This window comes from Monodon monoceros, unplaced genomic scaffold, assembly GCF_005190385.1.
Source record: "Monodon monoceros isolate NGI ecotype Baffin Bay Population unplaced genomic scaffold, NGI_Narwhal_1 Super_Scaffold_18, whole genome shotgun sequence".
NCBI classification, from domain to species: Eukaryota; Metazoa; Chordata; class Mammalia; order Artiodactyla; family Monodontidae; genus Monodon; species Monodon monoceros.
This window is the reverse complement of record NW_021703774.1, coordinates 149,153,406-149,174,307: the sequence shown is the minus strand read 5'-3', so window position 1 is coordinate 149,174,307 and position 20,902 is coordinate 149,153,406. Positions and strand designations below refer to the sequence as shown.

General features: G+C 52.3%; 1 protein-coding gene across 2 annotated transcripts; it reads right to left on the bottom strand.

The window, feature by feature from the left end:
- Positions 1 to 102: 102 nt before the first annotated feature.
- On the bottom strand, positions 103 to 14,872 carry HEYL (hes related family bHLH transcription factor with YRPW motif like). Of its 2 annotated transcripts, XM_029231178.1 has the most exons (5): positions 14,787 to 14,872; positions 7,855 to 7,921; positions 6,744 to 6,827; positions 5,433 to 5,514; positions 103 to 2,633 (listed from the first exon to the last, which is right to left on the bottom strand). In XM_029231178.1, the coding sequence occupies exons 1-5, from the start codon at positions 14,864 to 14,866 to the stop codon at positions 1,975 to 1,977; spliced, it is 972 nt and encodes a 323-aa protein (XP_029087011.1). In that variant the 5' UTR covers positions 14,867 to 14,872; the 3' UTR covers positions 103 to 1,974. The 2 variants fall into 2 exon arrangements, with proteins under 2 accessions (XP_029087011.1, XP_029087010.1); XM_029231177.1 differs by lacking the exon at positions 14,787 to 14,872 and having other exon boundaries at positions 7,855 to 8,103.
- Between the last annotated feature and the right edge of the window lie 6,030 nt (positions 14,873 to 20,902).

The window sequence follows — 20,902 nt, the reverse complement described above, 5'->3', positions numbered from 1 at the left end:
GTGCAGGGGAGGAGGGGGAGGGGAGAGTGCAGGGGAGGAGGGGGAGGGGTGGGGAGCGCCGTTCTTCCCGCCCCTTGTGAAAACAGTGAAGTTGGTCTTTGCCTTCTGCCACCTCCCTCTGCCCCCCCTCCCAAATCCTGGGAGCCTGCTGACTGCCTTCCCTCCCTCGCTATTTCCCTCTATCTCTGTCTACCTCAGGAGCACTCCTGGCCAGTGACCCACTCCCTGAAATGACACCTCCTCCCTGCTGGACACGCAGATGGGTCCAGGAGGAGAGCAATATCTGATCCAACGACCTCACACTGTGGAGTAAAAGAAAGACTTTAGTTCTTTATCCCTCCTTGAGGAATTTGCCTTCTCAAAAGAGCTTTCTGGGTCATTTAAATGATCTCTGCCCTCCTACCCACTTCTCTGAAAGGGCCCTTTTTCCCCAGGGCTTTTGCAGACTCTACTTTTTGAGCTCATGGAGTCTCCTCAATTCAGCCTCTGGGGAGGGTAGTTCCATCAAAGGACGGGAGTGGGAGACTCTTCCAGGGGTGACATCAGAAGCATTTAATAACCAGTGCAGAATAAGCACCAACGACTTGCCAGCTGGAGGGCCCCACGGCCTTGGGTCGGCCGGGCATTAACCAGCACGGGGTCCTGGGAGAAAAGCCATGTGGTGGGAACACTCAGGGAAAGCAGGTTTGTCAGTGAGCACAGAAGTGTTTCTACATTTTAACAACCATCTGGCAGCACTGGGCCGGCTGTGTGTCGCTTCTGGTCTGCCCCTGTCTTGTCCAGTTCCTGCTGCTCCACTGGGAAAGGTCTCTGGGCCATTAGTTCCCTCTGTTAGAGGGAAAGTGGCCTGGGCTGAAGCTGGGTAATGCCATGCATGGCCTTTGAGCAGAGCCAGCCGCGTGGAATCCTGGGTGAACAGGATCTCAGGCCCTCGACCCACTGTGTGACCTTGAAGGGCTGAGCCGCCTCTGACTGTCCTTCCTCTCGCCCCTCCTCGCAGTTATTTTCGTCCAGCCTGACAGCCCTTGGCGGTCCCAGCAGTCTGGGCCCCGTGAGTCGGATGCAAAACAGGCAGCACAAACGTCTGGTGCTGAATCCCAAGAGGATTCCTCTCGGGGCGCCATCACGTGGGAACATGGCCTCCGCACTGTGCATCTGACGGGACTACAGGCCTGGAGGACGGTGACCGTGTGGTAGGCAGGGACCTGGGTTCTCTGTGGCTCAAGCCTGGCTCCTGTCTGGGGACGCCGTCCGAGGCCTGGTGGTGAGTACACCCTGTCACGGAGCCCAGAGACCTCCCAGCTGTGTGCAGGGAACTGCTGGTCAGCTGGAGGGTAGGTGTCGGCAGCTGGCAAGAGGGCAGGAACGGGCCCTGCTGGGCTCCCAGTCCCCAGCCTTGGCCGTGGTGGACAGCAGGTCTGTTCTGGGTTCACTGCAGTGGGCGGGAGACAGGTGGGCTGGGGCAGACAGGGTTCCCAGGAGACCTCTTTGTGGCCCCTGTGTGGTTACTGTCTCAGGAAGTGAGACAGACACTATGTTCCGACCCCTGGGGGCCTGGGAAGGCTGCAGCCAGGCAGTCACTGCTCTTGGCTGGGGTCTGATCTCTAGGGGAGCAGCATGCCTTAGGTCATTGTGCCTTTTAGGTTAAAGCGTTGTTCCCCAACCTGAGATTAATGCCTACTGCCCATGTGTCCTGGGGCAGGAGAGGGGTCTGGGTACAGCTCTTGGGGGGCTCTCCTGGGACTCATCTCTCCAGGGAAAACATGAGACCAAGCTTCTGAGATCAGAACAGCCCCAGGAGAAGCTGGGACAAGCAGTGAGGAGGGGAGAGGGGCCAAAGGAGAAGGGGGCCTCTGCTGGGTGAAGAAGACACCTTCATATATGAACCAGTCCGGAAAACAGAGCAGAAAAGGCAACGCCATCTTTAGAGCTCCTGGAAAAAGAACTCTCCTCATTCCTGGGGGCAAAGCCAGCTCAGAAAGCCCCGACTTCAGTGATTTCAGAGACCCAGGAGTGGCAGAGCACAGCTCCTGCTGGCCTCCCAGCTGCCCCCTGGGAAGACCCGGGAACAGCCACATAAGCAGGAGACCCCACAATGCCAGGAGGGGCGGGGGAAGAGGATCGCAGGAGGGGTGCCATGTGGCTGCTCCTGGCAGCCCTGCCACTGGGGGGCAGGGGTGCGGCTGGCCTCTCGGGGGGGCGGGCCCTCCGGGTAGAAGATGCCCCTCGACTGGGCAGCAAATTCCTCCGGGCTGGCAGGATGGTGCCAGTGGCTCTGCGCAAGGGACTGGTTCTGAAGGCCGGGATGGGGTAAGCCAGAGAGGAGGTGCCGGGGAGGATGGGGCCAGGAACTCTTCCTAGGATGGCGAGCTGGCTGCTCGGGGCAGATAGCCCTGGACAGCTATGGAAGAAGGACCAGGGCCAGGCAGGAAAGGCCAGGGGCCCAGTGGGCGTGGGTGAAGGTTCCATCTCGGCTGCATAGCTGTTGAGGTGGGAGAGAAGGCGAATCCGCACCGGGTCTGCACGGCTGCTGGGCCCTTCCAGGACCCCCAGGTACCTGACGACCTCGGTAAGGCACTCCCGAAAACCGATGCTCCGGAAGTCGACTGCCAGGGCTCGAGCATCAAAGAATCCTGCAAAGTGAGGCACGATGAGGGCATGCCAGGCAGGAGACAAGCACTGAGCCTGGGGTCAGCACTGAGCTCTGGACCTGCTTTCCCCACTCACCCCCTGGGTGACCTTGGGCACGTCACCTCACCTCTCTGAGCCCCAGTCTCACCATCTTAAAGTGGGAATAATCATCCCTACTGGGGTAGAGCGGGTGGACTGTGTGGATCAAATGAGTTCACTAAACTGTGAAGCATTATAAAATGTATAGTGTTATCTTCATCACCATTCATGATTAACCCAAAGAAGGAAATCTGCGGCCCAGATAACTTCATTTAAATAGACACCTGCCAGATGTGAAAGCGTTGTGCACGTGGAGGTGTAGAACAACCCTGCCTGTTGATGGGGGCAGATGCTGGGAGGTGGTGGCAGCAGCCATCAGAGCTGGGAGACTCCTTGGAGAGGAGAGCATAGGGTAGCAATGAAGCATGAGGTCTTTGGGGGCCAGCTGCTTGACCATGGACTTAACTAGCGCCCTGACTATGGACAAGTCTCAATCTCTCCATGCCTTGATTTCCTTAGCTGTGAAATGGGTATATTAACAGGCCCTGCCATGTACAGACGGGGGGGGCAAAATGAAATGGTGCACAGAAATGCTTAACAAATGAAAAGTTAGCTATCATTTATATGACTGGTTTGGCCCCCATAAGCATTGGAGTTTGTTCCCCAGCCCAAAGGGCAGTCTAGAAAGCAGGACCCCACTCTGGTCCTCAGCTGCTGCCCTCAGGCCAGGGACCCTGTCTTTGGCTTGACTTCAGTGTGGGATGACCAGGGGGATTGCCTGCAGAAGTATTCACATTCTCACATCTTCTCCACACCTGCCCGTCTCTCGACCACCTTCTGGGCAAAGACAGAACAGCCCCAGTGAGCACTGGCTTCATGATCATGGTAGCAAATATCGGGTCCCTGGTTCACGGCTGAGGTCCCCACAGAGGAACAGCTTGGCAGGAGATGATGTTTGGAGCCAGGCCTCCTAGGCGGTGAGACCTGGCTCTGCTGTCTACTTAGTTGTGCAACTTTGAGCAAATCCCATCACCTTTCTCTGTTCACTGTTCTTTTTTCACTAACATTTGCTGAGTTCTTCCTAAGCACTTAATTTGCATTAGCTAATTTAAACCTCATAAAAACCTATCATTATAACCATTATGGGGAAGTGGTCAAGAATCCTCCTGCCAATGCAGGGGACACGGGTTTGAGCCCTGGTCCAGGAAGATCCCACATGCCACAGAGCAACTAAGCCCGTGCACCACAACTACTGAGCCTGCGCTCTAGAGCCCGCGAGCCACAACTACTGAGCCCGCGTGCCACAACTACTGAAGCCCGCGTGCCTAGAGCCCATGCTCCACAATAGAGAAGCCACTGCAATGAGAAGCCCGCGCACCGCAACGAAGAGCATTTCCCACTCTCCGCAGCTAGAGAAAGCCCGTGCGCAGCAACGAAGACCCAACGCAGCCATAAATAAATAAAGTTATATTTAAAAAACCCCTAGCATTATTCTCATTTTAGAGATAAGGAAACTGAGGAATAAAGAGCTTAAATCATTTGTCCAAGGTCCTAAAGCTAGTAAGTAGTAAACTCAGTGTTCACATACAAAGCCAGCGCTCCAAGCCAATTCTCTGTCTTCCAATCAGCCCTTAGCCAGGAAACGGTGAGGACAGCAACACCCACCCTCGAGGTTCTTGTGAGAATCAAACGAGATAACGTTAGAGAAAGCATTTGGAAAACTATAAAATGCTGCCCAAATATTAGTCACTAGTTTTCTTTTAATTGGATAAATATAAATGTAGCTTGAAATTCCTCCCCCACTGGCTGATTAGAGACAGTTTCCACCGTTGGCTGTGCATTCCTTTGGCACAAGTTCTTCAAGTGACCACCTGCAGCAGGATCATCGGGCGTGTTTGCTAAACTGGCAGATTCCTAAACTCCAATCCACACTTACTGCTTCGGGATCTCTGGGCTGTGACCCACGACGCTGTCAGCCCCTACATGACACTGCTGCCCGCCGAGGCTTGAGAGGCACCAGGCTGGGCTGCTTAACACGCAACCATCCCCTTGAGGGGGTAGCAAGTTAAGGCTTCAAGACTTAAGGCTTTGGAGCCAAGGTCAGTGGAGCTTTCAAGGTTTCCCAATTGTGAAATTACCGAAACACACAGAGCGGCTTCAGGCACACAGAATTTCCATCTGTCCAGAAGTCTTTTAAAAGCCACAATTCCGTGACTTTTTTGTAGTGGACTAGCTCAAAATAACAGAATGCGTTAACATTCGCATCCTACTAAAATCCCACGACTGATCTTCAGCGGTGAGCGTGACATATCCCCCCAGCACTGCCAAGGACACAAGAGCTCAGAAGCCTAGACCGGTGGCTTGGCACACTAGCGAGGTGCTGTGGCTAAAAATCTCAGGCATGTCTCTCCCACTGGGATCACAGTGAGAATAAGCTCATTCAGGCTGATGCTTAACGAGGCCCTGGTGGCAGGGGGATCAGTAATCTGTTGTAGAAGAGCTCCTCCAAGGTTCAAGGCTGGAAGGAGTGGAGTTGAGGAAAGGGCTAGGACACATGGAGACAATAAAAGCCGAGAGGGCAATGCCAAAAGAAGAAAGACAAGCTTTGCGAACGTTCCACCTGGATCTGCTTCAGCCCCTCTGTGAACTGTGAGCTCCATGAGGTCAGGGACCACATCTACTCTGCTCACCAAAGTATTCCCAGGGCCCAGCCCCCAAATATTGGCTGCAGGAATGGTTCCAGGAAAGTAGAGCATCAGTACCTGTCCCGCCAGTGGCGTGGAGCATTTTCAAGTGATCTACCGTCATCTGCAGGACCTCGGCTTTCTCCAGCTTGGAGGAGCCCTGTGTGTACAGAAGACAGAAGAGTGGCGGCCTTCAGCTGACCTCTGTCGCCCTCCTCCCCAGCATGGCGTCATCAGCACTCACAACCTCAGTCTTCTCCTCCTCCCCCCACTCCACCACTGCCTGCGATCGGGCTTCTGCTTTAGCCAAGCCCACCAGATCTAACCCATTCTCTTCAGTTCTCATTTTAGCCCACCTGTCCACCACATTGCTGACCATCCTTCCTGAAAGCCCCCCTCCCCTGCTTTCTTGCTCTGTCTCTTAAAACGGTGGTGTTCCCAGTGGGTGATGGCTCACTTTTTTCTCGCTCTCCTCGGAGGGTCCCCTCTACCTCCATGGCTTCAGGCACCATCACCAGAATGTCACTCCTGCATCCTCACCTGCCTCCTAGACCAGCTTTACCGGGAATCCAACTTCACACTCGCCACACACACCCAAGATCGGGCTCACTGTCTTATTCCAAAGCATCTGCTCTTCCTCCATTCTCTCTCTTGAGGAGTGTTTCCGAAGCCTCCAGCACCACCTGGTCTCCCAGATGAAACCTGAGGGTCGGACTCTCCATGTGAGTACCTTGAAGGTAGGTACCAGGTCTAGTTCATGGCTGGACTTGTGAAGGTTTTAGTGAATGTCTGTGGAATGACTGACTTGTTCTCCCCAGCAGAAAGGAAGACACAGGACCTATGACCATGCCTTGGTGCGCACGGTGAGAATCTTTGAGGTTGTCTGATTGATTCAACTGTCTGACTCTCCACTGGAGTCCCTCCACCCCAGCATGTTCAATGACAGAGACTTCACTCCCCAAGCGGCCTGTTCTACTTTCAGATAGTTCTGGAAATGTCAGTAGTGCAGAGGGATAAGGCACTTTAGGATCACACAGTCTGTGTCCAGTTCTGCTCTGCTACTTACTAGCTGTGTGATCTGGTATAAGTTACTTCACCTCTCTGTGCTTCAGTTTCCTTACCTGTGCAATGTGCATAATAATCCCTACCCTTCAGGATCATTCTGAGCATTCAGTGCAACCAGATGATGGACATAAAGCCACAACCCCTGAGACACCTCAGTAAATATGAATTTCCATCCCCCTTATTCTTGGCCATCAACAGATATCAGTAAATGATATCACAGCACTTCAGGCAGCTGCCACCAATCGATAAGAGATGCCGTGAGAAGTGACCCTTATCTGCCACCCGCACAGCATTTCCTCTAGCACATTCAGCAATGTCACATACCTGCTTCTCAAAGGCAGTGGGGACCAAGCGCCGCAGTTCAGAAAGGCTGCTGTTGATGCGGTCCCGGCGCCGTTTCTCTATGATCTAAAAAACAATGATGAAACAAACAAACAAACAAAAACCAAGTAGGCACTTCATCACAGTTTCCAACACGCCTCGACAGGCACTGACTCATATCTTCTGTCACAATATTTCTGTGAGGGAGATAAATCCATTCTTATATTATGGAAGAGGAAAACGAGGCTCAGAGAGGGGCAGGATTTGCTTAAGGTCACAAAGCAAGGAAGTGCAAGGCTGGGACTAGAACTCAGATCTCTTGTCTTGATCTAAGGGGTGGTATCCAAAACGTTTAACCACTGATACAGCAGGGCACCAACCAATTAGCACAGGAACACCAGCCACAGCACTGGAGCAGGTCCTGGAGGCCCCTCCTGGGCCAGGGAGGCCCCTTGAGGTGCTGGGTCATGAGGTCTGAGGAGTCCCAGGCATTGCTCTCTCCAGCTGGGAAGGCCTTTCATCCCCACAAGCGCACTCTCATCTCACAATACTGGCAGCGGAACACTGCGAGCAGGACAGAAATGACAACACCCATTTTACCGATAAAGAGAACGAGGGCTGGGTGGGTGTGGCTGCTTAAGGTCTTTTGGTGAGTGAGTGGCAGGGCTGGTCTCTGGACTCCCAGGGCAGAAGCACAGCTGCATCCTGGGGGAAAAGTAGGGCCAAGAGCAAGGACGGGCTCTTCCTTCTTCTGTCCCCCTTCCCTACCCCTCAGCACACTAAGAGGGAAGGAAAGTTCTGAGCTCAGAGAGAAGCGGGGGGGGGCTGGAATAAACGATAGTGGCTAATTGTGCGTCAGGTTCTGTTCTGAGTGCATTACATTAATTCACTTCAAAACAACCCTTTGAGGTAGGTACCATCATTATTTCAGTTACACAGATGAAAAAACGAGGCACACAGAGATTAAGTGGCTTGCACAAAGTCACCCAGCTAGCTACTGGCAAAGCTGGGACTTGAACCCAGGCAGGGTCGCTTCCTGGTGGTGTTTCTGACCAGGGTTCTCTGCGCCAGGCCCCTGGGAACTCAGGGCAGCTCTGCTGAGATACACACTCACCCCTCTGCGTTTCTTCCTGGCTTGCATTTGTGAAGGGCTGGGGGTGGACAGCGGCCGGGCCATCTGGCTGGAGAGGAAAAGAAAGACTGATTTTTCAGAGGACCGTCTCCCTGGCCTGGGCTGACCTCGGAGGCCGGCTGTGGGCGGGCACAGACCCCTCCCAGGCGGCCGAGGTCTCCCAGGCCGGGAAGAGGCGCAGGGCAGGCGTGGGTGGGGACGCCTTCTCTCCCCTTCTCCCCGGGGGCTCATTTCTCCCCGGGCCAAGTCCTCCCCTGCACAGAGCTTCCTGCCCCAGAGTCGCCGGCGGCTGGGACCATGGGTGGGAGGGCTTGGCTCTCGCCCCGACCTGACCCGCTCGGCCTTGCCTCCGGCCCCTCGCCCCTCGCCCTCGCTGCTGCCGCGGCCGTCGGGGGAACCGCAGCCCGGCCGCCCCGCTCCTGCAACCCGATCCCCCGGGCGGGGCGGACGAGGGCACGGGCGGCGGCGGCGGGGCCGGGCCTGCGGGTTAGGTTTCAGAGGGAGCCGCTGGGAACGAGCGTGGAAAGAACAGATGCCGCCGCTTCCCACGGGCCGGGCGCGCCGGTCGCCCGCCCTCCACCCGGCCTGCAGCTGCCGCCTCCTCCCACGCTACGCGGCCCGGGCGAGGGGGAGGCGACATCTGGGTCACAGGGCCCTCTCGGACTCTCGGGACGTGGCCCCAGCCTCCCCAGAAGGCTCCAGCCCTGCATCGTGTCAGGCCTCCAGTCCCCGGGCTTGGCTGAAGGATGTATGTTTGCTGGCAACCCAGGAGTTCCCATCACCGGGAGAAGGCTCAGCCCTCTGGGGCTTTTCCTGCCCAGACTGACCAAATCCTCCTCAGCCCAACTGCTTGCCCTCTTCATGGTTCCCACTTCAGAGGCTCTCTTGGAGTGAAGGAGATTCTCTGGGTTGCACTTAGGATCATTCACTTGGCCAACACGCCAGAGGCCCCACTCAGACCTAGGGCTGGACTGGATGCCCTCAGCCAGGCCCCAGCCCTCCAGAGCCCAGCTCCCACTGGAGACATCACAGCCACAAATAACTTTAGACAAGGTGACTCCCCTGCTATTTCAGAACGCGAAATGCCACCCATCTGAACAGGAACCCAAGAGCTTGCCTCCACCTCTCCTCTTCTGCCTAGGTTCCCATCTCAGCGAAGGCACCCATATCCCACTTCTGCAAGGTGGACACCCGGCCACCATCTTTGATTCCTCCTCTGTCCTCACCTGCCCCATCAAAACCTGCCCATTCCATGTCTAAAATACATCTCACACCTGTCCCCCTTATCTCCACTGCCGATCTCGGGACCAAGCCTCCATCATCTTTCTAGACTGCAGGAGTCTATTACACCCACTACTTCCTACAAGCGGGCAGAGTGATCATCTAAATGCAAATCTGATCGTGTCACTCTCTTGCAGGGCCTTCCCAATGCTTTTAGGATCAAGGCTACCATCTTCCAGGTAGCCCCACAGGCCCCTGTCACCTCCTAGACTCAATTCTCTTTTGCTCTGTGTGCTCCAGCCTGTGAATGCACTAACTCCTTCCTGTGGTGGCACATACTGTTCCCCTAGCACAGAACTCTCTGGTCCACTCCCTCTCCCCACCCCTAAGCCCCAGCCCCTTTGCCTAGTAACTTCTACCACCTTTCAGATCTCAACTCAAATGTCATCACCCGTCCCACTTGATACCCCCTGCTTTACACTATCCTAGCATCCTGCATTCATAGCATTTGTACCCATTTGTTGGGTACAAATCATATTTATATGATTATTTGATTAATGTCTAACTCTCCATCACGTCTGTAAGTTCCATGAGGCCATGAACCATATCTGTCTCATTCACAGCTGTACCCAGTACTCAGCAAGTGACATGACAGAGCTCGTGGTTGAGCTCCTCCTGCCCTCATCTTTGGCATCACCGGAGAACACAGAGGTGAGACCATAGAATCTATGTCTTGGGACTTCCCTGGCGGTCCAGTGGTAAAGAATCCACTTTCCAATGCAGGGGATGCGGGTTCGATTCCTGGTCGGGGAACTAAGATCCCACATGCCTCGGGGCAACTAAGCCTGCACGCCACAACTACTGAGCTTGTGCGCCTCAACGAGAGAGCCCACGCACTGCAAACTACAGAGCCCACGCACTCTGGAGCCTGCACTACACAACTAGAGAGAGAAAAACCCGCATGCCACAGCTAAAGAGAAGCCCGTGTGCTGCAACGAAAGAACCCGCAGGCCTCAACCAAGATCCCGCGTGCCTCAACTAAGACCTGACACAGCCAAATAAATAAACAAATATTAAAAAAAAAAAAATCTATGTCTGAGGCCTTTGTGGAATGGGGGCATGTGTGGCTCACCGGGAGAGTTCCAGCCCACGTGACGACCCTCTTGGCATTAGAGGTTGGATCATTTTCATCGACTGCTTAAAGAGATAAGGTTGCATGGGAGACCAGATCAACGTTTGTCAAACCTACTGCTATGTCCCTGGCTTCATCTAGCTACATCTGGAAAAGGATATCTCCATCCAAACATCTGGACAAGAATGTAAGAGGCCTGTGAAAGCTCGTGGGAGGGATGGGTCAGCAAGCTAGATCCAGGGCTCAGGTGGCCAGATCCTGAGATCTGTAGGGCAGCTTGTTTACAAAGCTTCAGTATGGACAAGCCACAAGGGCCAAGGTCTACTAAGAAACACGGCCTTTGTCCCCGCAGCTTGGATAAGGTGTCTCCTGGGGTATTGGGTTACCACTGCTCACGTCACTGCCTCTCAGCCTGATTCCTCCTCAGGGACCATCTGTTGGAGGCTGACACACCCCTTTCAGCTCAACCACCCTTTTTCCACTCTCCTGGGTCTCTGCGGTGTTATCCCTCTCCCCCCACTCCCGTATCCCACAGGCAAACCTCACTTCACAGCTTTCTCGGCATCACTACATATACTTCCCTCCTTTGAGGGGAAGCCCCATTTTACACATGAGGATGCTGGGCACGGGGGAGGTAAGGCAGCTTGCCCAGCCTACGCAGCTGCTGAGGAGCAAAGCCAGCATGGGAATCCACATCTTCTGGCTTCAAAATCAACATTGTTTCCCTCCTGATTCCTATTTCCTGTCTGTCTGAATAGCCCTCCAGTCCCCTTAGCCTTAAAGCTCCCAAGAGCTCAGCCAGAGCTAGCTCTCTTCCAGGCTGGGATCTGGCCCTGACATTGGGAGAGGGTGTGAGAGATTCTTGTCTGAGAGTCTGAAAATAAGGCAGATTTTCATGGACCCAGGGAAGATATGTTGACCCCCCAAGATCTGCTCCGTGGGCCTCAAGGGGTCCCTAGCCAGAATTCTGGGGTGGCCTCTTGGGGGAGGGGCAGCTTTCCAGGTGGTCTGGCTGCTAGTCCTGACTACCCTCAGCGCTCACCCTCACTTCCTTTTTGGGAACTCCGCCGAAGAGCCCTTGCAGGTGACCCCGCTCATTTTCCATCAGCCAAAGGCAGAATCACAATGTCTCCAATGAAGGGCTCTCAGAGAGCACTGAGCCTACTTGTAAAAGGAGGAAACTCAGAGAGGGGAAGCGATCTGCTCCAGGCCACACAGCAAATTAGAGGAAATTCCAGAACTGGAGCCAAGTCTACTGGCTTTTCATCCAGTGCTCCCCATACAGTCATCGTCCCCCCATGTACATTTCATAGCCAGTACTTTTTGTTCTAGAGAGCACTTCCATGTTCACTTGTCTCATTTATCATACAATGAGTTAAGTATATTACTGGGCCATTTCACACTTAGGAAAAATAATCACTTGATAGCTGGAGTGACAGAGACACAAAGTCCAGTCTTCAGATGTCCAGGCTTTTCATTAGACCATGCTGCCTCATGGACATGGCACCCTCCAACTGAACGGCGACCCCTTAGAGAGCAGCTTTCATTGGAAGTTGCCTTGTGCTAAAGCAGGGAGCTGTGTGCCTTAAGTCCATTACCTCATCAAAGCCTCACCCTATGAGGTAAGGTATTAGCATCCCCATTTTGTAAAGGAGAAAATTAGAATTCAGAAAAGGGTAGTCACTTACCCAAGTTAATGGTGGTGAGACTTCAAAGGCCACCATGTGCCTTAAATGACCCACAGACCCTGACCCAGTGCCTGACGTGGCAGGTGCTCATTAAATTTTTGCAGAGGGAGGGTGGAGACAATATTCTCAGTTTGGACCCCCATGTGTCAGGGGGCTGTGTTCAGATAGGAGCTCTAAGGGTGATTCCCATATACGGGGCAGGACACTGCCACCAGGCAGATGCCTACAGTGGCAATGGAACACAACCTGCTCTTTACTCTTACGGGGGGTGGGGGCGGATTTGCACCCTGCCTCTGACCCTGGGGAGGCTGGCTGCTCCAGTCCCCTAGCCCTTGCCAGTGTTCATCTGGCTTTCTTTGTTCATGAAGCTCTTCTTCTCTGAGAGTTCCCTGAGGGCAGAGGCTGAGCAGGATACATCTGGGCCCCCCACGCCCAGCCCAGGGTCTGGGCCACAGCAGGCATCGTTCAGCGCTCCCTGAATTGAAGCATTGATGTCTGCTGGGGGGAGGGCCCTTTGGTGAGTGCTACAAAGAGGGGTCTATAAGTTGGCCTCTGCCAGATGTCCAACTGTTTCTCTCCTCTGGGAGGGGGGGTCTGCTCGCCTAAGAATCTAGACAGTCTAAAAAAATGGGCTCTAGTTGAAAGGAAAAAATGTATAGGAAAAAAACTGCCTACTGATCCTTTATGCCATAGTCCAAATGCCACAGTCTAAATGCCACCACCTTCAGGAAGCTCTCCCTGCACTTTTTTTTTTTTTTTTTTTTTGCGGTACGTGGGCCTCTCACTGCTGTGGCCTCTCCAGTTGCGGAGCACAGGCTCCGGGCGCGCGGGCTCAGCGGCCATGGCTCACGGGCCCATCCGCTCCGCGGCATTTGGGATCCTCTCAGACCGGGGCATGAAACCATGTCCCCTGCATCGGCAGGCGGACTCTCAACCACTGCGCCACCAGGGAAGCCCTCCCTGCACTTTTGGTTGTGAGTGACCTCTCTCTGCTCAGGTGCCCTCACAGCCCACAGTCTGTCTCTCCTTCCATCTTCCATCCTGTCCATGGACTTTGTGTGACCTGGCAGGTCACTGACCAGGCTGCAAATTCTTGGAGGACAGAAGGCAGCTCCAATCAGCCCAGCTCTCTGACACCAATTTCATGCCTCTGATTCATGAAGACCCAATGACACTGAGCTTGAGACACCTCCCCGCCAACCCCCCACCCCATGGTGCTGGGCCCTTCCCCTGCTCCTAGCAGGCACAGACTCAGAGAATTGATTCTCTAAAGAGCAGTTTCTGCTAAACAATTTTAAAAGGCTATTAAGTTGCATAGGGAATGCTATTATATACCCCAAAACCTCATGGACAGGAAATTACCTCCTATTATAAGCTAAAAAGAATTGGAAGCTGGGGGCACTTTACTGGGACTTGTGACTGAGGCAGGACCCCCTGGTCTCAGAAAACTGGATATCACTGAAAGTATGAAATACCCTCAGAAACATCCCTAAGAATGAACTGAATCCCCCTTTCAAATCTATTCTAGAGAGTCAGGTTTGGATGAGCCAGGAGGGACCAGATAGGCTTCCTTTTCCCACTCCCTGTTCTCCTTTATTTTACTGATGAGAAAACAGGCTCACAAAGGGAAAGCAATGCCCCAAGGTCACACGGTAACTTGGTGGCAGATTTGGGGCTGGGACCCAAGTCTGCAGACTCCCAGTCAGTCCTTGCTGCTCTTTCAGGGTTCTGAGTATCACATATTGGGTGCCTGATACTACTTAAGCATTTGCTACGTGCTGGGCTCTGTGTGAAGCCCTTGACATAGGTTATCTCATCTGATTTTCCTAATTATCCTATGAGGTCAGTTCTATTATTTATACCCATTTTTCAGATGAAGAAACTGAAGCTTGGATTGGTCACAGAACTGGGACATAACAGAACTTACACAAGTTCAGTTTGTTCTACAGGTTTGAAGCAGGGTCAGAAAACGTACCAAGAGTTAAAAGATATTGACAGCAGACTGGTGCAGTAGAAAGAGCACTGGAATCAGAGTCTAGGCCCTTGCAAGGACCATGGGCAAGTCAGCGATTATTTTCTTCAATATTAAAACCTTAATTCCAAAGATTTTCTTCCCCTGGAAGTTTTGTGTCTGTGTGTGTGTGTGTGTGTGTGTGTGTGTGTGTACTATATGAAAAGTGCACCCCAGCTAGGGTAAAATTAAGAAAGTATGGTTACTCTTTATAGTCACTGCAGAGTAGTGACTACTCTACTTCAGGACCAGGGGGTGTGATACCAACAGTCCATGAGGGTTTCCTAAGATCTTCAGGGAAAAGCCCTCCCTGGTAGCGCAGTGGTTAAGAATCCACCTGCCAACTCAGGGAACAGGGGTTCGAGCCCCGGTCCAGGAAGATCCCACATGCTGAGGAGCAACTAAGCCCGTTCGCCACAACTCCTGAGCCCACGTGTCACAACTACTGAAGCCCGCGCGCCTAGAAACCCATGCTCCATAACAAAGAGAAGCCACCGCAATGAGAAGTCCGCGCATCGCAACGAAGAGTAGCCCCCGCGCAGCAACAAAGACCCAACGCAGCCAAAAATAAATTTAATAAAAATAAATTAAAAAAAAAAAAGTCCTCGCCAGTAGCCTCACTTGGACAGAAAGAGATCTCCAACCGGACCTCAGACCCCGAGCTGAACTCTCCCTCCGTCCCAGCATCCCGAGCCCTAAACGGCCGAGAGCGCACAGGATCCCGGGCACTCGTGCGCGTAACGGTGGCGCCACACCTGCGTCTACCCCAGTCGCTCCAGGACTGGCTCCGCGCTCGCCGGCCCGTCGGCTTGCTCCCCGGCCTGCTCGCCCCGGCGCGCCCAGCGCCCCCAGCCAGCCTTACCTCAGCTCGCCCTCGTGGCCCACGTCGATGGGTCCGTCGGACTCGCTGTCGGAGCCGCTCGGCTCCCGGGGCCGCTTCATCGTGAGTGCGGGCTGCGTGGGTCCCCGGCCGGCGGCGCAGGCGGCGAGCCGGGAAGTCGGGCCCCGCCCCGGCCCCGCCCCGGGGGCGCAGCCACCGCCCTTTCCCAGGGCCCTTTCTTGCGTCGCAGCCGCAGCCCCGGGCGCCCCCTCGCCCCCTCCGTGACGCGCTGGCCGAGCCGTGGGAAGGCCCCGGGAGGTCGCCGCCCCGCCGACGGCTGGGAGGTCCGGCTCCGCTCCCTCGGCCGCCGCGCGCTGGGTGGCCTTGGGCAGGTGCCCTTGGAGGCCCCTGGGGAAGCCAAGGGGTCCCCGTCTGTCCCTGGTTCGCCCCCGGGGCGCTGTCGGCCTGTGGAGGCGCCGCTCCGCTATGCCCCAGCCTCTTTAGAGGTCCCCTCGCCGGCTCCTGCCTCCTGGGGTTCTGGGGGCGGCAGACACATCGGTTTGGGGAGGTCAGTGGAGTGGCTGTGGCCTGACCCTCGGCCAGAATTCTCTGGCAGCTTCTCCCAAAGGGGTCCAGAGCAAGTAGAATGTGGGTGAGGGGGCCATCCCCAAAAGGGATGGCTGAAGTTGTGGCTGCACCACCTGCACAGGACCAGCTCTGGCCAAGGTGCCTGAAGACCTGTCTCGATCGTGGGTGTCCCTGGGAATTAGTTCCCAGTTCACCAGAGGCAGAGCTGTCCTGGGAGGCCAAGAGTGCCTGGAGAGGGCCCATTCCTGAAGCTGTTGCAGGGCCTCAAAAGGGGGTGGGTGGCACCCTCCAGCCTCCCTTCTTGGGACCCTCCTCCCCCCTACAACAGACCGAACTGTTCACTGGGTAGGGGCTCTGACTGCCCTGCCCCTAGGGAGGGAGACTCAAGGAAGATTCTGAGATTCACCTGTGATTCTCATGGGCCAGTGCCTCAGAGAGACCCCCCAAAGCTCAGAAGGAAATGGAACGGGGGCATCCTGGAAGGTGGACTTCATGAGCTGGGAGGAGGAGATGGGAAGGTGGTCTCCATGTGGTGGGTCAGAGATGAAGTCTTTCCCTTTGACTCACCCCCCAGGACACAGAGGAAGCCATCTCCTCAGTTGGGAGAGTGGGGTTAGTCATCTGAGAATAACTGCACTTCCACTCCCACTGTAAGACCTGCCTGGGGACACTTGATTACGGTGGTGGGACAGAACAATCCCGTGCCCCCTTCCACACGTGTCCACAGACACTACCACGTGGCCAAGTATATGGACACGTAGGTATAGACATGCACGGGTACACAGCTGGCACGCGCAGTCAGAACCTGCAGCTTGGACTTCCTCAGGAGGCCCTGGTGTTCACCCCAGCCATACCTATGGACTCTCTTTTTCCAGATGCCCTCAGCACTCACATAACTTCCATGGACATGTACCAGTGGAGTGGAAACCTCAACCAACACAGAAGTTGTGCAGTCCGTGCACTCTGCATTCCCTGGAAAGGCAGAAATCAGCCATGTTGCCCAGAGATCTGCCCTGCGTGTGACTGAGGTCACAGGAACTGGCAGTGGAGCAGATTTGCAGGGGAAGATCAAGCTCCGTTGTAGGTATGTTCATGTGAGATGCCCCGGGTCATCAAAATGGAGTGCACAGGGACTTCCCTGGTGGCACAGTGGTTGAGAATCCACCTGCCAATGCAGGGGACACAGGTTCGATCCCTGGTCCGGGATGATGCCACATGCCGCGGAGCAACTAAACCCATGCGCCACAACTACTGAGCCTGCGCTCTAGAGCCCACGAGCCACAGCTACTGAAGCCTGCACACCTAGAGCCCGTGCTCTGCAACAAGAGAAGCCACTGCAATGAGAAGCCTGCGCACTGCAACGCAGGGTAGCCCCCGCTCGCCGCAACTAGAGAAAGCCCGTGCACAGCAACGAAGCCCCCCCGCCAAAAAAAAGGAGTGCACAGATAAATAGGAGCTCAGAAGAGGGGTCGAAGCTGAATATTTAAATTTGGAAGTCATTGGGTAATAGGTGGCACTTAAAGCTATAGGAGTAGACAGATTACCCAGAAAGAAAGTGTAGATGGGGCCTAGCTAAATAGCTAACGTTTGGTAAGCACTTATAACACCTGAAACTGTTTTGTAAATATTAACTCACTTCATTCTCAGCAACTCTATAAAGTAGTAAAATTATCATCCCCAGTTTGTAAATGAGAAAAAAAGGCACAGAGAGGTGGAGTAACTCTACAGAGGGTAAATGGAAGGGCTGGAATTCAACAAGGCAGTTTGGTTCCAGAGCCAAACCACCAGGCTTTACTACCGCTATAGCTCTTAAACATCAGGCTATAGTATCAAGTACTGAGCCTAGAGGTGTGCCATCAATACAATAGCCACGAGACATGTGTGGCTACTAAGCACTTGAAATGTGCCTGTACTGAATTGCTTTGCTAATAAGTGAGATACACACCAGATTCAAGAAAGAAAGAAAGAGAGAGGAAGGAGGGGAGGAAGGAAGGGAGGGAGGGAGAAAGGGCGAATTCTCATTTATATTTTTAATATTGATAACGTTGAGATTATAATATTTTTAAAAATTTATTTATTTATGGCTGCGTTGGGTCTTTGTTGCTGCGCGCAGGCTTTTTTAGTTGCTGTGAGCAGGGGCTACTCTTTGTTGCAGTGCGTGGGCTTCCCATTGCGGTGGCTTCTCTTGTTGCAGAGCACGGGTTCTAGGCGCACAGGCTTCAGTAGCTGTGGTGCGCAGGCTCAGTAGTTGTGGTGCACAGGCTTAGTTGCTCCGCGGCATGTGGGATCTTGCCAGACCAGGGCTTGAACCCATGTCCCCTGCATTGGCAGGCAGATTCTTAACCACTGCTCCACCAGGGAAGCCCTGAAATTATAATATTTTATACATATTGGATTAAATAAAATATATTATTAAAATTAACTTCACTTGTTTTCTTTTTAGTTGTTTTTAAAATTAATTGTTTATGCTCCTCCCCAATCTATTTCTATTGGACAGTGCTAATCTAGTACAGGGGTGGCTTGACCTCAGTCCCATTTGACATTTTGGGTTGGAAAATTCTTTATCGGTGGGGCTGTTCTGTGCATTGTTGGATGTTTAGCAGCATCCCTGGCCTCTACTCACTACGTGCCAGTAGTACCTGCCCCTGTCGTGACAATTAAAAATGTCTCTAGATAATACCAAATGTCCCCTGGGGGAGAAATCACCCCCAGTTGAGAACCACTGGTCTAGAGAAACCCCAAGATTTAGATGTTGAGTAGAAGAGAAAGAGCTGCCAGAGGAGACTGAGAAGGAACAGCCGGGAGGTGGAGGAGAGCCAAGGGTGGGTGTTACAGGAGCCAGAGGGCGTTGCAAGTACTCGGTCATGATCATTTAAAATGTCAGTCAGATCACATCGCTTCCTGCTCAAAACCATCCATAGGCTTCCCATCACATTGAGAATGAAATGCCAACTGTTTACCGTGGCCTATACATAGGGTGACTCTATAATTTATCATCTAAGCCTGGGGCACCTCTGAGAGTGAAAGGAGGCAACACTAACTATGCCAAGACAGTCCAGGGCATTACTGGATGTATGGCCACCCTAAGCCCTGGGCCCTGCCCCTGCCCTGCTTACTCAGCCACTAGAGCCTTCCTGCCTGCCCTTCCACCGAAATTTCCTGCTTGTAGCTGCTGCAGGACTTCGAATTCGTTGTTCCATCTATCTGGAAGCCTCTTCTCCTTGATGGTCTCAGATTAATTATCTCACTCTCTTCAGGTCTTGGCTCAAATGTTACATCCTTAGAGAGAACTCTCCTGACCCTCTGTCTAAAACAATGACCGATTTCCTGCTCACTCTGTGTCCCATTTCACATCATCTTATTTGGTTTTGCCAAAAAGTTCGTTCGGTTGTTTTTTCCGTCAGATGGCTCTAGTAGCGCTTAGTTGTCTTTAACTTCATTCAAAACAATTATGTTAGATTGTATTGTGACAGCTGTCATATCAGCATGCATTAAAAAAATACTTATCAAAATTGGTGAATTTTTGTGTAGCCATTTTAATATTGAAGATGGAAGAAAAAAAGCAACATTTTCAGCATATTATGCTTTATTATTTCAAGAAAGGTAAAAAGACAACTGAAATGTAAAAAAAGATTTGTGCAGTGTATAGAGAAGGTGCTGTGACTGATCGAACGTGTCAAAAGTGGTTTGGGAAGTCTCGCGCTGGAGAATTCTCACTGGACGATGCTCCACAGTCGGGTAGACCAGTTGAAGTTGACAGCGATCAAATCGAGACATTAATTGAGAACAATCAATGTTATACCACGCGGGAGATAGCGGACATACTCAAAATATCCAAATCAAGTGCTGAAAATCATTTGCACCAGCTTGGTTATGTTCATCGCTTTGATGTTTGGGTTCCACATAAGTTAAGCGAAAAAAACCTTCTTGACCGTATTTCCGCATGCGATTCTCTACTGAAACGTAATGAAAATGTCCCGTTTTTAAACAAATTGTGACGGGCGATGACAAGTGAATGCTGTACAACAATGTGGAATGGAGGAGATTGTGGGGCAAGCGAAATGAACCACCACCAACCACACCAAAGGCCGGTCTTCATCCAAAGAAGGTGATGTGTATACATGGTGCGATTGGAAGGGAGTCCTCTATTAAGAACTCCTTTCAGAAAACCAAACGATTAATTCCAACAAGTACTGCTCCCAATTAGACCAACTGAAAGCAGACGAAAACGTTCGGAATTAGTCAATAGAAAACGCAGAATCTTCCATCAGGATAGCACAAGATCACATGTTCCTTTGATGACCAGGCAAAAACTGTTACAGCTGGGCTGGGAAGTTCCGATTCATCTGCTGTATTCACCAGACACTGCACCTTTGGATTTCCATTTATTTCGGTCTTTACAAAATCCTCTTAATGGAAAAAAGTTCAGTTCCCTGGAAGACTATAAAAGGCACCTGGAACAGTTCTTTGCTCAAAAAGATAAAACGTTTTGGGAAGATGGAATTATGAAGTTGCCTGAAAAGTGGCAGAAGGTAGTGGAACAAAACGGTGAATACATTGTTAAATAAAGTTCTTGGTGAAAATGAAAAATGTCTTTTATTTTTACTTTAAAACCAAAGGAACTTTTTGGCCAACCCAATACTTTATAGCATCTATTAATCTCACTGACATTATCTGTTGATATATTTATCATCTGTGTCCTCCACCACAAGATAAACTCATTGAGGGTAGACACTGGTTTCTCCTTTTCCCTGCTGACTCTCCAGCACCTAGCACAGTGCCTGCCATGCAGTAGGTGTGCAATAAATACTTGCTGGCAGAATAAACTCATTTAAGAAGCTTGACTGTGATGGGAAAGTAAGCTAGGACAATAGCTGGAGGGAGGAGATGTGTAGTCTGGGTTTGTTTGTTTTTGCTTTTGTTTTGTTTTATTTATTTATTGAAAGAATTAAAAAAAAATAAATTTATTTATTTATTTTTGGCTGTGTTGGGTCTTTGTTGCTGTGCGCGGGCTTTCTCTAGTTGTGGAGAGCAGGGTCTACTCTTCATTGCAGTGTACGGGCTTCTAATTGCAGTGGCTTCTCTTGTTGCAGAGCATGGGCTCTAGGCACGCGGGCTTCAGTAGTTGTGGCACACGGGCTCAGTAGTTGTGGCTCGCAGGCTCAGTAGTTGTGGTGCACGGGCTTAGTTGCTCCACGGCACGTGGAATCTTGCCAGACCAAGGCTTGAACCCATGCCCCCTGCATTGGCAGGCAGATTCTTAACCACTGCTCCACCAGGTAAGCCCTTTCGTTTTGTTTTAAAATGGAAGTGAGTAGGGCATGGTCCAAGCAGCAGGAAACCATCCCTCTGTGGGATTTTATGAAGAGGCTTCCACCTTGACTGTGAAGTTCTTGGGGGTAGGAATCATTTGTGTTGTTCATTATTATGTCTTTCAGTGCCTAGTAAAGTGTCTAGCGCATAGTAAGCATTAAACATTGTTGTGAAATAAATAAATGATAATAATAACAACAATAAAAATAAATTCTTATTGCACCCTTACTGCACCATGTACCAGGCACTGTGCTATT